Here is a 14,767-nt window from a genome sequence, read left to right as displayed (position 1 = left end):
AAGAATAATAACAACAACCACAACAACACTCAAATACATATAATCAAATAACCGATTTCAAATGATTAATTAACTTTACCAAAGAACCAATCGTTTAAAAGAATCTGAGTTCGATTTTTTGGTGAACAATTTTTGGCCGAACATTATTTATCTTGGGGTTAAACTCTGGATTTAGATTTTTTTTCTTTAAAAAAAAACTATTTTTTTTTACAATATAATTAAGTGGCTTGATAGCAGTTTTAGCCCCCTAACTTTCCCAAAGTTGCGATCTTGGCCCCCCTAAGAATAAAACTACAGAACTGCCCCCTAAGTTTTGCACCCGTGGTAGTTTTGGCCCCCAAGGCCAATTTTGACTCGGTCTACGCTGACGTGGCACCCTAAGTGAGGTGCCATGTGTTATTTTATTATTTTTTTTGGACTTGGGGGGCCGAAACTGCTACAGCTGCAAAATTTAAGGGGCAGTTTTGTAGTTTTTTTTCTTAGGGGGCCAAAATCGTAACTTCGTGAAAGTTAAAGGGCGAAAACTGCTATTAAGCCTATAATTAATTACATTTAAGAAATAATATTTGGTAAGAATAAAAAAAAGGTCATGACTCGCTTATCAATAGTATATATATATATATATATATATATATATATATATATATATATATATATATATATAAAGTAAAGGTTTTTTTATGTCACGTGTCACTTCCACATTCATTCTCAATATTTTTATTATTTTTTCTATTTTTAAAAACCAATATTTTATTTAACATAAATATCTCAACAAACTTTTGATCTTATGCACTCAGTAATTTTTTTTAATTTTTATTGAATTTCTAATATTTTATGTAGCAGAAATATCTCAACAAACTACACATAATACTTTCAACAAAGTTTACATATACGATCTTATTTTATGATTAAAAGACTCCAATTTGTTTATTTGTTTTTAGGAAAAGAAGCTTCAATTAGTTATTACTAATCTTTTAGCACCATATCATTCAATTAGTTTTTATGTTTGAGGGAAAAAAAAAGGTTTGATTAGTTTTTTTTTTTTTGATAAAAAAAAGGTTCGATTAGTTATTATGTTATCTTTTAGCAGCATATTCTAATGCAAATGTTAACTATAAATAAATAAATTTTCGTTAATCACATATTTACATATTTTGAGCACAAGCAGAATCCCCAAACCTTCTTTTCATCTAACATTTTTCCTTCTTCAGGTTTTCCAAACATCAATTTTATTTTTTCTCTCATATATATATATATATATATATATATATATATATATATATATATATATATATATATATATATATATATATATATATATATATTTCAACAACTTTCTTCCTTTTCAATCGATTTTTCTCTCTCATACGCATGACCCACGAAACAAACACATGACCACATATTTAAAGGGACCCAAAAGTCTTACCACTTGGACTAATTCATTATTGATTTTGTTACACTTTTTATTCTTGCATTGGACATTCATCTCATCATTTATATTTATTTTTATGATATTATTATAATTGTAAATTTAAATAAATTCAATCTAATATACGCATGGGTCTCTAAACTAGTAATATATATAGGATAGGATTGGAGATAATTTGGTTTCCACAATCATTTGTACAATAATGACAAAAAGACACTGATAGATTACTTAGTATAAGCCAAATTTCACTAACCCTTTTCTTCGTGATATTCCTCATTAACCTTTATCATCATGAATAAGAAAAGTGATAAAGTCATAGAGATCAAAAGTTTTGTACTCCTTAGTATACAAGCTTAAATGTTGGCGATTATACTACTTAGATTAGAAATGTAATGAGAAAGAAAAAAAAAAAGAACCTAACCAATCCTTTACTTAAAGAGTTAATGAAAAGAACCATAGAAAATTACTAAAAATCTTGTGTTATGGCAAACCTTGCCTTTGGTTCAATCAACACTAGAGAATTGTCGTTCCTTTAACATAAAAGTGCCAATTCGATATAATATAAAATGCATGTTCCTTCAAATTGGAGCAAAAAATTATTGGATTATTTGTGTTTCTTTTTGATAAGTTATTGTGAAGTTAAGAGAGGAATAAAGTGAAATACACCCTTTCTTTATAGTGGAACTTTCTTTTTTTATTCAAAAATAAAAGAACACTCTTTTTGTTTCTTTCCATATACAAACGTTACATCTTACACGGGTAGAGATCATCGACCGCAAGATTCTACATTTGAAAACTTTATGCCAGAATTCTTACTTCTTAAGGAATTATAAAATATATGAAATTTTGCTTTCATTTCAAAGTAGTTTGGTTTGTATTTCAGAACTTTCAAATACTTGTTCATTTGATTTGCAAAGAATGAATACTTAATGGAACAATATACAATGAGTATTCAACGACTTATGAATGGACAACACAAATAAAACAATTAATGTCCTTTTTAAAAAAATAAACAATTAATGTGAATTTATGATAATATTATACGTAATTATATTATTATTAATAAAGAGGGAAGAGTGTGAGACTACATAGAGGAGAGAGATACAAGAGAAACGAGAGAGGAGAGAATAGAGATAGTGAGAGGAGAGGAGAGGGGAGAGAGACAGAGATGGCATAGAGGAGAGAGACGAGGTGACAGAGAAATCATAATATGTTGAGTAGAAAATAAAAAAGTATTTTGTTATTTTATACCGCGCTATACTTGAGATAAAAAATTGTCTCATCGTTTAATAAAACCCATAAATTCATGTTTTTGTCCACTTACGCCACCTCTCACTTTGTTTAAACTCATGACCTACCTTTTAATCAGGAGGGGATTTCCTCCGGTGTGTTTTTCTCCTGTTTTGTTTTCTGTAGTGTGGGAATATACACGGTTAAATTTATTATCTCTCCTAATATCAAGTTTTTAACATTTAGATTTTCAAGTATTTATTTTTGTTTTCTAAAAAGTAATTATTTTTGTTTTAACTGGACCTTGCAGTCACTGCAGAGGACCCATTCCCCTTTTAATCAAATTCGGACAACTTTAGTTGTGTTGTGTCTTTTCCAATAAAAAGAGTTGTGTTTCACTCCATTCTTTTTAGAAATCAAAATAAAGTGGTTGCATATGATTTAGCTCGGGTGGCTTTATAACTACGGTTAACTCTCACATTTTGAATGATATTTCTAATATGTATTGCTACTATCTAATGAAATGGCTCAATGTTCAGCTCCTTCTTTTCAAAATAATTACTCTCTCCGTTTCAAAATATAAGCAAAATTCACTTTTTAGGTTCATTCATTTAATGATGCATGTGGTTCATAATATGGACCACATACATCATTAAATGAATGAACCTAAAAAGTGAATTTTGCTTATATTTTGAAACGGAAGGAGTACAAAGTTTATTGTACTAGTTCATTCATTTAATGATGCATGTGGTTCATAATATGGACCACATACATCATTAAATGAATGAACCTAAAAAGTGAATTTTGCTTATATTTTGAAACGGAGGGAGTACAAAGTTTATTGTACTATACTGTGTAATATCAATATAATAATTGTACTATATTGTGTAACACTATAGATTTACAGGAATTGGATATCTTAACTAATTTGAACTAAAAGATAGATAAATTGAAGGTTTTGAGTTCAAACTCGACGAAAGATGGAAAATGTTAATCTAGCTAAAAATTACAGTAGTAGCATTGACCCCCACCCCCCCCCCCCCCCCCCCCCGTTTTTTTACCCTTGTTCTATTTATGCGCCAAAAGTCAAAATTGAAATCAAAATTTATCATAGGTACGATGTTACACATGCATGGGCGTTTCCCAGAAATTAATGCATAGAATAAAGATATGTTCATATTTGGTATGATCATACAGTAGTAGTAGTTCAAATCCATTCACGTATGCAAGTGTTAGAGCCATAAAAGCCATGATTCATGACGGTGGAGTCAAGAGCCTATGGCATCTGAGTAAAAGATTTAGGCCCACCTAGTTTCATAGAGGGACATTATCATATGAATTATTTCAATACAATTAATGTATACAGTTAATGTTCATCAATTGGTGAAATAAGATATACTCCATCCGGTCACTATTATAAGTAAAACTCCACTTTTTAGATACATTGATTAATTAATGTATCTAATCTTTATTATAGATCAAATACATTAATTATTCAATGTATCTAAAAAGTTGAGTTTTGCTTATAACAGTGACCAGAGGAGTATATGTTGTCATCATATCTAGTGGACCATAAGTCACATGCTTTGCAAGGAAAAAGATAGGACGTGATTGGCTTTTGTACTATGTTTCAAGAATTGAGAGCATTTAGATTTGGTTTTGGGATGGTAAAACAATTATGGTACTTTGGGTGCTTTAATCATTCAATTGGCCTCTAAGGACTCCCAATTCATGGGGGCAAAAGGGATAGATGAAGTTGACATTTTGCTTATTTTGGAAATATGTTCTTAACTCCTCCAAACATAAATGAAAGGTGCTTCAAGATTCTTTGATCGGTTACAAGTTTCCTCTATCAAGTAATCATATTCGAAACAATGTCATACAATAAATACAGACATCTTTCAACCAAAATTCAAATTATAATTCATCATATTGTGGGAGAGTAACTCCTTTGGTTAGACTCAATATATCACGTTGGTGGACTTTGAAGTTTTTTTAGTTGTAGCAATGCATGTATGTGTGGATTTAGATTAATATTTACATATCTTACACGGTTCATCGATCAGACTTTTACAATAGAAAAATTATTTTAACTTTTTTTTTTAACAAAGAAAAATTATTTTAACCTGTAGTTCGTACATGATACAGCATACATATTTGGGGGGTAAAGCATAAGCACGTCTTTTTTGCAAATAATTAATATAATTTATTTTTTTTACAAAATTAATTAAATTACTTAAGCCATGTATGGTAAAAAAAAAATTGATGTCTGATAAGCTAGCGGATGACGGATAAACTAGCTTATAGTAAAGAATATGTTGTCATTTTGGATTTAAAGTGTTTCATTAAATTAGTGGTTGAACTAATTAATAAACATAAGAGAGTGTAACTAACATTGCTCTATGTTAAAAAATAATCATTTGAGTATCTTTATATGAAGCTTTGGTTTGTTAACTTGCCCATTGAGCTTGAACATTGCTCAATTGAGTAGCATGTTTTCCTTAATGATGATGAGCACCATACTTTTTATACTTTTTAGTTGATTGTGATGTAATGAGCTGTTTTGATTCAAGTTGGATCAGATTCAGTTGCAGTGTTTGTTTCAAGGCACAAAGACCTTGTAGGAGATAGTAAAAAAGACCTGGCACAAGTAGTTGGCCTTAATATGCAAGTGTCTCATTCCTTGAATTACAAGCAACCGGAGACGATGTGTACTTCTCTTTCGATTGTTTTTGTATATTGAACTGATCATCCTGAAATTCTTGTTATTTGTGATTATGATATTATTGTGTTATACAAAACATGGCTTCTTAATGTCTAAAATGTTTTCTGTCAAAAAGAACAGAATGGCTATGTCTAAAATGTCTAAAATATGGCCCTTAAAATAAATCATAATATAAACTGCACAAAGAAGCAAATATCAGAATGGATAATAACACTATGTCATTTTAATAGAGCAATGCATTCACAAAACCTTTTCTTTTAGCAACGGTTGAGCCACATGAAGTAAGATCTAACAAGTTGGAATATGATCTTGAAACTATTTTAATTGCTTAAATTACACTGTTAAGCGCCTAAACCAGTTCCTACACGGGAGGTTTTGCTTCGGTCAATACTTAAAGACTTAAACATCCACCCTTCTAATCTAAGCTTGAAGTTAAGTCAGAAGCCATCTACAAGTTTGAAGAGCTTAAAAGTTTGTTCCAACGCAAAAATTTAAACTATTTAAGCATTAAGGCAATAACTCAATCACTAAATAATATTACAAAATTGTTTTAGAATTAGTTTCATGAAGCATTCAAGCGCGCTTCGAACTTAAAATTGCATTTTTCAGCTAAAACTCAGAACTTTGGGTAGAAATTACACCCTAGATCAACAGCAGCCAACAATGTGCCACTGACACTAATGCACAAATATACCATGAAAGATACAACATCCAACATGTCACTTGGTTATCTTAATAGGAGAAAAATAGGTCTTTTTGGAAACACCCCTAACTCTTAATACATCCATTGTCATCAAAATAAAATCATTCTACGCTTCGCATAATATCAATCAAAATACTTGCAAAACATAGTAATAGCAAGCAAGGAAAACTTGTGAAATTCCAGGTGTACACCCTAAGAAACTTATAACTCACCATTAGGGTGTAACTCAGCTTGAAATTCTGTAAGATTTGTAGGTCACAACAACAGCTACTGCCGAAACAACAACTGCTGCCATACTATGAGAATAAGTAAAAGATGAAAAGAGATAACTGATTAGGTTTCCAATAAAGACGTGCCTATCATTTATTATCTCAGTATCCTCCCTTAAGGTGAAGCATTATAGATGTCTATCATGCCAAGCATGGATATAAATGAGTTGAATTTTGGAGAAGCCAAAGCGTTGGTGAGAAAATTTGCTAACTGCTCCTGTGATGAAATTGGTAAAAGTCTAAGAGTGCCATCTTGAACCTTCTCCCTTACTAGATGACAATCTATTTTAAGGTGCTTTCTTCTCTCATGAAACACAGGATTGGAAGCAATATGAAGAGCGCTTTGGCTATCACAATGTAGCACAGGTTGTCGTGTGGAGATGACATGTAAATCTTTGAACAAGTGAATCAACTATTGTAATTCACATGTTGCAGTAGAAAGACTATGTACTCAGCTTCAGAAGAAGACCTAGATACGTTTTTTTTGTTTCTTGGCACACCAAGATATCAAGGAAGAACCAATAAAAAAAAATTATGAAATTGATTTTCTAGAATCAATGCAACCAGCCCAGTCAAAATCTGAATACCCCAAAATCTGCACCTCATGATTTCTGGGAAATAAAAGGCCTCTTCCAGGATTATGCTACAAATACCTCACAACTCTACAAGCAGCATTATAATGTGTCACGGTTGGAGTATGAAGAAATTGACTTAGTTGTTGAGTTGCAAATGTGATATCTGATCAAGTAGTATTCAAATATAACAACCTACAAATTAATCTCCTATATGCAGCAATATCATCATAAGGCTTGCCGATTCATCATGATGTAATTTAATGGAAGGATCAATAGGGCTACCAGCTGGTTTGGATCCCAACAAACCTGAATCATTCAATAAATCCAAACAATATTTCCTCTGTGAAATAGTGATCCTAATTTTCGAATGAGCCACTTCAAGGCCAACGAAATATTTAAGAATTCCTAAGTCCTTTATCTTGAAATTACAATCAAGAATATGTTTGATCCTTTTAAATTCATCGAGAGAAGTTCTTGCTAAGATCACATCATCGACATAAACCAACAAGGCAGTAAATTCATGACCATTTTTCAGTGTGAAAAGTGAATAATCCGATGTAGATTGTTGATATCGTTCCTTCCCTAACAAAGATGTCATTTTTCATGCCATTTCATGCTTGCTTGTTTAAGACCATGGAGACTTTTAAGAAGTTTACAAACCTGATTAGGCTTAGTACATGAAACACCTGATTAGACTTTGGAAGAATAGAAAGAAGGCATCAGAAATTCTGGGCCATTATCATTTTTTATGGCTTTAACAAGGGTGATATATTGTGTTTCAATTAGCTGAAAGAAATTCATTTTTTATGACTAACTTCAGCCTTAGATCTCATAAGAGTAACCCAAGTATATCTACTGAAGTCATCAACAACAGTGAGAAAATAAGAAAAACCGTGAACATGTTTAATAGCAAGAGGACCCCATATATCAAAGTGAATTAGATCAAAAGGTTTCAAGGCTTTATTAAAACTCCTTTGATAAGGTAATTTTTCATGTTTTGCCAAATGGCATACATCACAAACTCCTTTTTGATCTATAACAATAAAAGGAAAATCAGAATGTAGTAAAGTCATTCTAGAACTAGAGAGGTGACCTAGTCTAAAATGCCATAATGCATTTTCTAGTACGATGACAACATAGTTGCAAGGGACAGCCGATACATTCAGAATCTTATCTAGCAGAACCAAGTGATACAATCCTCCGATGAGTTCAGCAGAACCAATCGTCTTCAATGACTGAGGATCCTGAATAAGACATTGTGAATTGGTGAAATTAACAAGACAAGGTAAAGCGGAACAGATTTTGGAAACTGAAACTAGAATTAGAGAAAATTAGGAACATAAAGAACATTTGTGAAACTTTGAGAAAAATAAATTGTGTGCCAATTTGTTTTGCAACGGCAAAATTACCATTAGGTAATCTAATATAAATAAGACTAATATCATGGAAACAATGAAACCAATGTTATGAACCACAAATATGATCACTAGCTCCTCAATCGATGATCCAAGAACCAAGAGTAAGTTATTAACACAAGAATAAAAAATAGAAATATTACCATTGTGATCAACTGCTTGGGATGATCTCGCCTAATTAGAAGCATCTGCAGTAGATTGTTTACCAATGCTAAAAGCCTGAAGTAGAGACACAAGAGTATTATACTGCTCGTGTGTAAGGGCTGGAGGCGCAGAATTTTCTGCATTAACATTATGAGCTGCATAGTTTGAACTTTTCTTCTGCAAATGAGGTGGAACTCCATACTGAATAACAAGGACTTTAGAGTCATCATTAACAAGGACTTTAGAGTTATCATTAACTGAAACAGGAGGAACAATTTGACGCTCATGCTGAATAACCATTGAGAAAATTTTATTCAAGCTAGGTAAAGGATCTAATTGCAGAATTTGTGACTTAACAACGCTGAATTCTTCATTAAGACCAGTCAAAAAACGAATCACATAGAGTAAATTATGATTAGATCTAGCAGTACGCATAGCTTCACAAGAGCAACGAACATGACAGGTACATGTAGGTATTGGCATATACAATTCTAGTTCTTCCCACAAAATTTTAAGATCAGAAAAAAATTCAGTTACAGTTCGATGCTCTTGTTTGAGAGCATAAATTTCTTGTTGCAATTCTGATACACGAACCAAATCACCTAGAGAAAAGCGTTCTTTTAAATCATTCCAAACATCTATCGCATTTTCAATAAATACAATGGATTGACCAATCGATTCAGTGACAGAATTCATGATCCAAGAATGCACAAGCATATTGCAACGTGTCCAAGCACGAAATGCTGGATCGAACTGATCGGTAGGAACCGGAATAGAACCATCAACGAAATCATATTTCATTTTTCCACCTAAAGCCCTACGCATAGACCGAGCCCAACTATGGTAATTGGATCCGGTAAGCACAGGAGTAATTGAAATTGAGGTTGGACCATCACTTGGATGGACATAATAGGGACTCAATGGATCAATCGCTGGAGCACCCTGATCAGCGGTTCTGAGATTACCAAAGTGATTATTCTTGTCCTTTTTCGTATCTTCATTATTTCTTTTCTCTGGCCCCTGCAACAATATCATAAAGTTGAACTATAGATGACACACTACTAAATATTTTTTCCCATTTATTCATAAATGGTAAAACCAGGGTTGATAACAAATGAAACAAATAGATTCAAACAAAAGGAACTTTAACAAATGATTATTGCATCTTAGAACCGGACTTACATATCTTCTACATTGTTCTTCATAACTCTTCGGAATATATCTACGAAAAATTTTAGTCTCATTATCTAAAGTGTGCTCGAAGGGACCTCCTTCCATTTCTGCAATAATTTTATAAATTTAACTATCATATTGAATATAAAAATGTTGATATTATTGTAGTTTTTTCGTAAAATTATACTCTAATCTGCGAATATCTTACAACGGACTTTTGGTTGTTCGAATGTGGCTAGACGGCGTCTTGCAAAATAAAATACAAATGCAGTATGAGATTCTTGCACTTCCCTGAAAAAAGAAAGAAGAGAAGAATATGGTAAGGGTTCAAAGCAAAATTCAGGTGCTAATGTTTATATGCATATTAAACAAGATAATCAGTTAGTTACACTCCATTTTTGGCGGAAACTAGCTGAAGACCCGTATTATTATGCATATTAAACAAGATACTCAGTTAGTTACACTCCATTTTTGGCGGAAACTAGCTGAAGACCCGTATTATTTTTAGTGTTATTAATGTGCAAAATTTCTTAACTATTTTTGGATTGTATAATTTGATTACTTCATGCGGTAAAATCATGAGAGAGAAGCTGGATCCGTCACTTATTCACTTTTTTTTTTGGTTACCTTATTCACCTTTTTTTTAACAACATAAATTTTTTGTCGAAAACAAAGTATATAAATTTAATTTTAAAATTATATTGTTATAAAAAAAATTGACATTAAAATTCAAAAAATAATCTTAGTTAAGTTTTTGCATTTACAGGCCTCATTCCCACTCATATATATGTTGCTTTTTCATTCAATGTATTTAGAGGAAAACATGTAGTGGTTAGCACAACATCAAGAGAACAAAGAACCAACTGAATAAAGATACTATCGATTATGTTACTGCTATAATTGTTTATAAAGTTATGCAAGTAACTTTTATGTTGACCCTTTGGTGTGAAGAGTTTAGATTTGAAGGCTCATGTTGTGAAGGATATTGCACCAAAGGAAGATATTCAGGAACCATTCTCTTCTTACAAGGATCGATTAGGATTTGATGAAGCATTGTTTCACTTCTATCTACTACGAGGGATTAGCATATCCTTCAATTTTTGTGTAGCTTGTTTGGAGATCTTTCTCTATTCATTATTTTAGTTACTGGTAACTTGGAAAAGAAGTTATCCCTAAAAATTTCCCCCCAAAATTCTAATTCTATTCATTAATCATTAAATTAAAAAAATAGAAATTTAAATTAAAAATAGAAAAAAATAACTTATATATCCCCACTAACTCATGTCACTCACACATACAATACATAAAAAAAAAAATCACCTATTATCTCATTAATCCACCTTTCTCATGACCAAATTGTCCACAAGCAGCATCACTCATAAATACATGGTATACATGAGTAAATTCATAACCAATAAACTCTTCAAACCACACCTAATATATGCAACTGTTACAACACATTTACTTTCCTCCTTTCTCAGTACATTTCTCTTTCTTTGGTTGTTATTTTCTTCTCTCTTCATGTATCGTCTCACCATTCCCTCTTTCTTATATTAGAGTTGTTGTTTGTTGATTCTTATTTTTTTGATTTATTTTCAAAGAAAAACACTTTTTATGCATGCACACAATATTTGATGGGAAAGTTCAACAACTTCTTTATTCATTTTTATCTCATGTTATTACTTTCTCTTATAATCTGCCAAAAAAATAAAGAGAAACATTATTTGGTTTTCATTTTGCAATGTTTGGTACAATCTCAGTCCATCTTTTTCCTCTTGAGGATTTCATTTTCATTTTTCCATATTCCTTTTGATTTTAATATCTTTGATACAATCTTTTTGAACAAGTCTTTGATATCTATATGAAACTCCTTTTTTTATCCTTATTATTTTTGTTATCTATACATTAATTTCAATGAGATTATTCAAATGTAACATTTTTTAAACAAAAAAAAGTTAAGAGGTGCTAAAGAAGGCAAACCATCCCAACTATATTGGCATTCAACAAGTTTTACAATAACTTTTCTCTCCCATACTCTCATATTATTAATTAAATTAAAACTAATAAATTATATTTATAATCATATAGCTACCAGCGTCCACAACACTATTGTTATAATCATACACGATCTACCATAACTTTTTTCTTCAGAGCTCTCATTTTATTAATTAAATTAAAAAATAATTTATTATTATAATCCTATAACTACCCACCCTCCATAACTTTATTTCCCACTTTTTGTTAATTAAATAAAACATTGGAAATTAAAATTTTAAAATAAGAATTAAATTAGAAAATAGTATGAAAAAATAAATGGAGAGAAAATAGCCACACATGATTTTACTGACATTTTAATTTTTTTAGTTTTATAATCCTACAAATTCTTCCATAAATAGAAAATCATTTGTGTTGATGTACTATTTAGTTGTGTGCATAATTTTTTCATTAAAATTGTATGTTCAATAAAGTTATGATATATTACAAGATTATTATAATTTGTGATTTAGTGTATGATAAAAAATAGTATATTTTTATTTCCTCATAAGATATAAACTTATTAAAATGTTGCATATTTTTTATTACAAATTTTTTTTATGCATGACAATATCGAATCGAATTAGCTATGCAAATTTTATGATTTCCCTTCTACCATTTAGAAAGTTTTTTTTTTTATTCCATTTTCATTTCACTATTCTACCTCTTTTCTTTTTGATCTGTCCGGTGAGGATGGATGAGAGGCAACAGTGGTGAAGAGTCTTCGTTGTAGAACGAAAGGTGCCTGCAGGCACATTAGCACTCCAACGCTCAAGTCATTAATGCAATTGAGAAAGAGTGCATAGAAAGTGTTGTGAAGAGTGAATCATACCTTGAGGGTGAAGCAATGTCACCCTTATATAGGCGCGTTGAGAATAACCGTCGTCGGATTTTGCGGCGTGTGATTAAGAACGGTTAGAGGACACGTGTAAGGTGATCCTCGCACAGGGCGTGCTTGGATGCTATGCGGTGCACCAAAGTTGACATGTTCCTTCAGCAGAGAGGCCTTAAAGCGCTGTAGGTTTGGGCCACGTGTCAACCTGGAATTGGTCTTCTGAACGGTCCAGAACACTTTTCATTTATTTTTCATTTGAAAGTGAAGTATGACAAAACTTATATTATGTCAGTTATTTGTTAACCAGAGATAATAAGAAAAATAAACAAGCAAATTATCATTAACCACACCTATCATCTAGAAATTGTAATTTTACAAAAAGAGAAATGAAAATAAGACTAGAAACAAAATCAAAACCAGGAATTTTTCGATCGTCGTTGCCTCTAGTTGTGTTGTACCTCGTGTTCGCTATCAACCTTTGCATCATCTTCACTATTGGCTTTGGCTTCTTCAGCCTTCCATTCGAGGAGAATCTTGAGCACAATCATGATTTGTTTTTGATGCTTGAGTCTTGAGTTGTTGTGCATGAACCGAGATGATGACCGAAGGCACAATCCAAACCACACCCGTTGTGATTCCAAAGTACTACACGAATAACGAGAGTGTGGAAACACAAAACCAGTTACGAAGGGAAATAACTAGCATGACAACCGTTTAGTTTCTCGGCGCAACGAATAGTATAATTATGAGTTGCACCACCACAAACACAAGAATACACTACAATTTCATATCTAAACCTGCTTCGATATAAGGAAGTTGCACGAAAAACCGTGCCACGTGTCCAATACTTACTATAGTTACTTGTCTTAACCGGCCCAAGTAATGTATATACCCTAGTCAACTAAGTTAATGAGAAAAGATAGATTATTTTAGCAACTTTTGTTCGAATTTTTTTTACACGATACAAAATGACGTTATGAAATAACTAGGTCTTGTAATTTATATTATAAATGTTTGTCTGGCTTAAATATATATATATTTTTTGCACAAATGTTTATAGTACATGGAACGATAATTTTTGCTTTACCTCATTAATTACTTGTTACTTATCCACATCATCACAATTTGAAGCGTCGTTTCAACAACAAAAACAAAAAAATCAAACAATATGTATAGTTTTTAATTCAATATTTGTTCCAATTGAGTCTGAAGACTTTCTATTAACTACTACTATTTGAATCATTTAAATAGGTAGAGAGATTTAAACTATGTTGTATACTAAGGTAGTCTCGGACTCGATGCTTAGAAACCAAAGATGAACCACCAGCATCTATAAAGCCTAAATACATGATACGACACGGATATGATATGGCACCTATATGCCGATACGAAAAAAATTTAAAATTCAAGATACGATATAACCATGATACTTTACTATAAAATTAAATTTACACTACAAATTAAAACTCAAAAAATAAACTAACTATATTAATAAAACTCAAAAGCAACAAAAAAACAATAAATACATTAAGCGACTAAACATCATATAATATAGTGAGTAGAGTCCATTTATACCATCAATACAAGTGACATGGATGTGGGTGAGTGCTCTCCCACTCTCCATATATTATTTGTGATGAAGGTTTGCCTTCTATTATTAAAACTCACGAGCTACGAAGCAAGCTTCATGGAACACATATTTGTCATACTACTCCGTCTATCAGCCACCTTTTGTTTGCCGACTATAGATTACTTTTTTTATAAAGCTAGAGCTTTCGAAACTCAATACCTCAAAGGCATCCTTACTACTAGCTAAGAACATGCCTTAGGCAAAGCTATTAACTTGGGAAAATCTGCCATAACTTTGACTTTGAGCGTGAACTCACCGATCAAGTCAGCATTTCATCCATCACCTCATCTCTTGGGGTCCAATTAGTGGCGGCGATAAATACTTAGGTTTACCATCTATAGGGGGGGCGTAATAGAAAGGGCATCTTCTCTTATTTAAAGGATCGAATTTGAAAGAAAAAAAATGTTAATCTTAAGAGTGTCTGGTCTCTTTCTCATGTCGGAAAGGAAATATTGATGCAAAAATGAAATGACCGGTATTTTTGCGCATTCCATTCAAATACCAAATCAGAATTCATAATGGTGATATAAACAATTGTATGAATGTAACAATGTTGATATTATTGTAGTTTATCTCGTAAAATTAGTTTCTTCTAATCTGCAAAT

The 14,767-nt window shown here is 31.7% G+C and overlaps 1 protein-coding gene across 2 annotated transcripts; it reads right to left on the bottom strand.

Moving 5' to 3' along the window:
- Positions 1-7,868: 7,868 nt before the first annotated feature.
- On the bottom strand, positions 7,869-9,979 carry LOC146897173 (uncharacterized). 2 transcript variants are annotated; one of them, XM_085737299.1, is made up of 4 exons: positions 9,872-9,979; positions 9,673-9,770; positions 8,490-9,510; positions 7,869-8,175 (listed from the first exon to the last, which is right to left on the bottom strand). In XM_085737299.1, exons 2-3 carry the CDS (start codon positions 9,766-9,768, stop codon positions 8,521-8,523), a joined length of 1,086 nt encoding a protein of 361 aa, XP_085593425.1. In that variant the 5' UTR covers positions 9,769-9,770; positions 9,872-9,979; the 3' UTR covers positions 7,869-8,175; positions 8,490-8,520. The 2 variants fall into 2 exon arrangements, with proteins under 2 accessions (XP_085593425.1, XP_085593426.1); XM_085737300.1 differs by lacking the exon at positions 9,872-9,979 and having other exon boundaries at positions 9,673-9,839.
- Between the last annotated feature and the right edge of the window lie 4,788 nt (positions 9,980-14,767).

This window comes from Medicago sativa, chromosome 8, assembly GCF_051527215.1.
Source record: "Medicago sativa cultivar Bolivia chromosome 8, Bolivia_mono, whole genome shotgun sequence".
NCBI lineage: Eukaryota > Viridiplantae > Streptophyta > Magnoliopsida > Fabales > Fabaceae > Medicago > Medicago sativa.
This window is presented reverse-complemented; position numbering and strand designations above follow the sequence as displayed.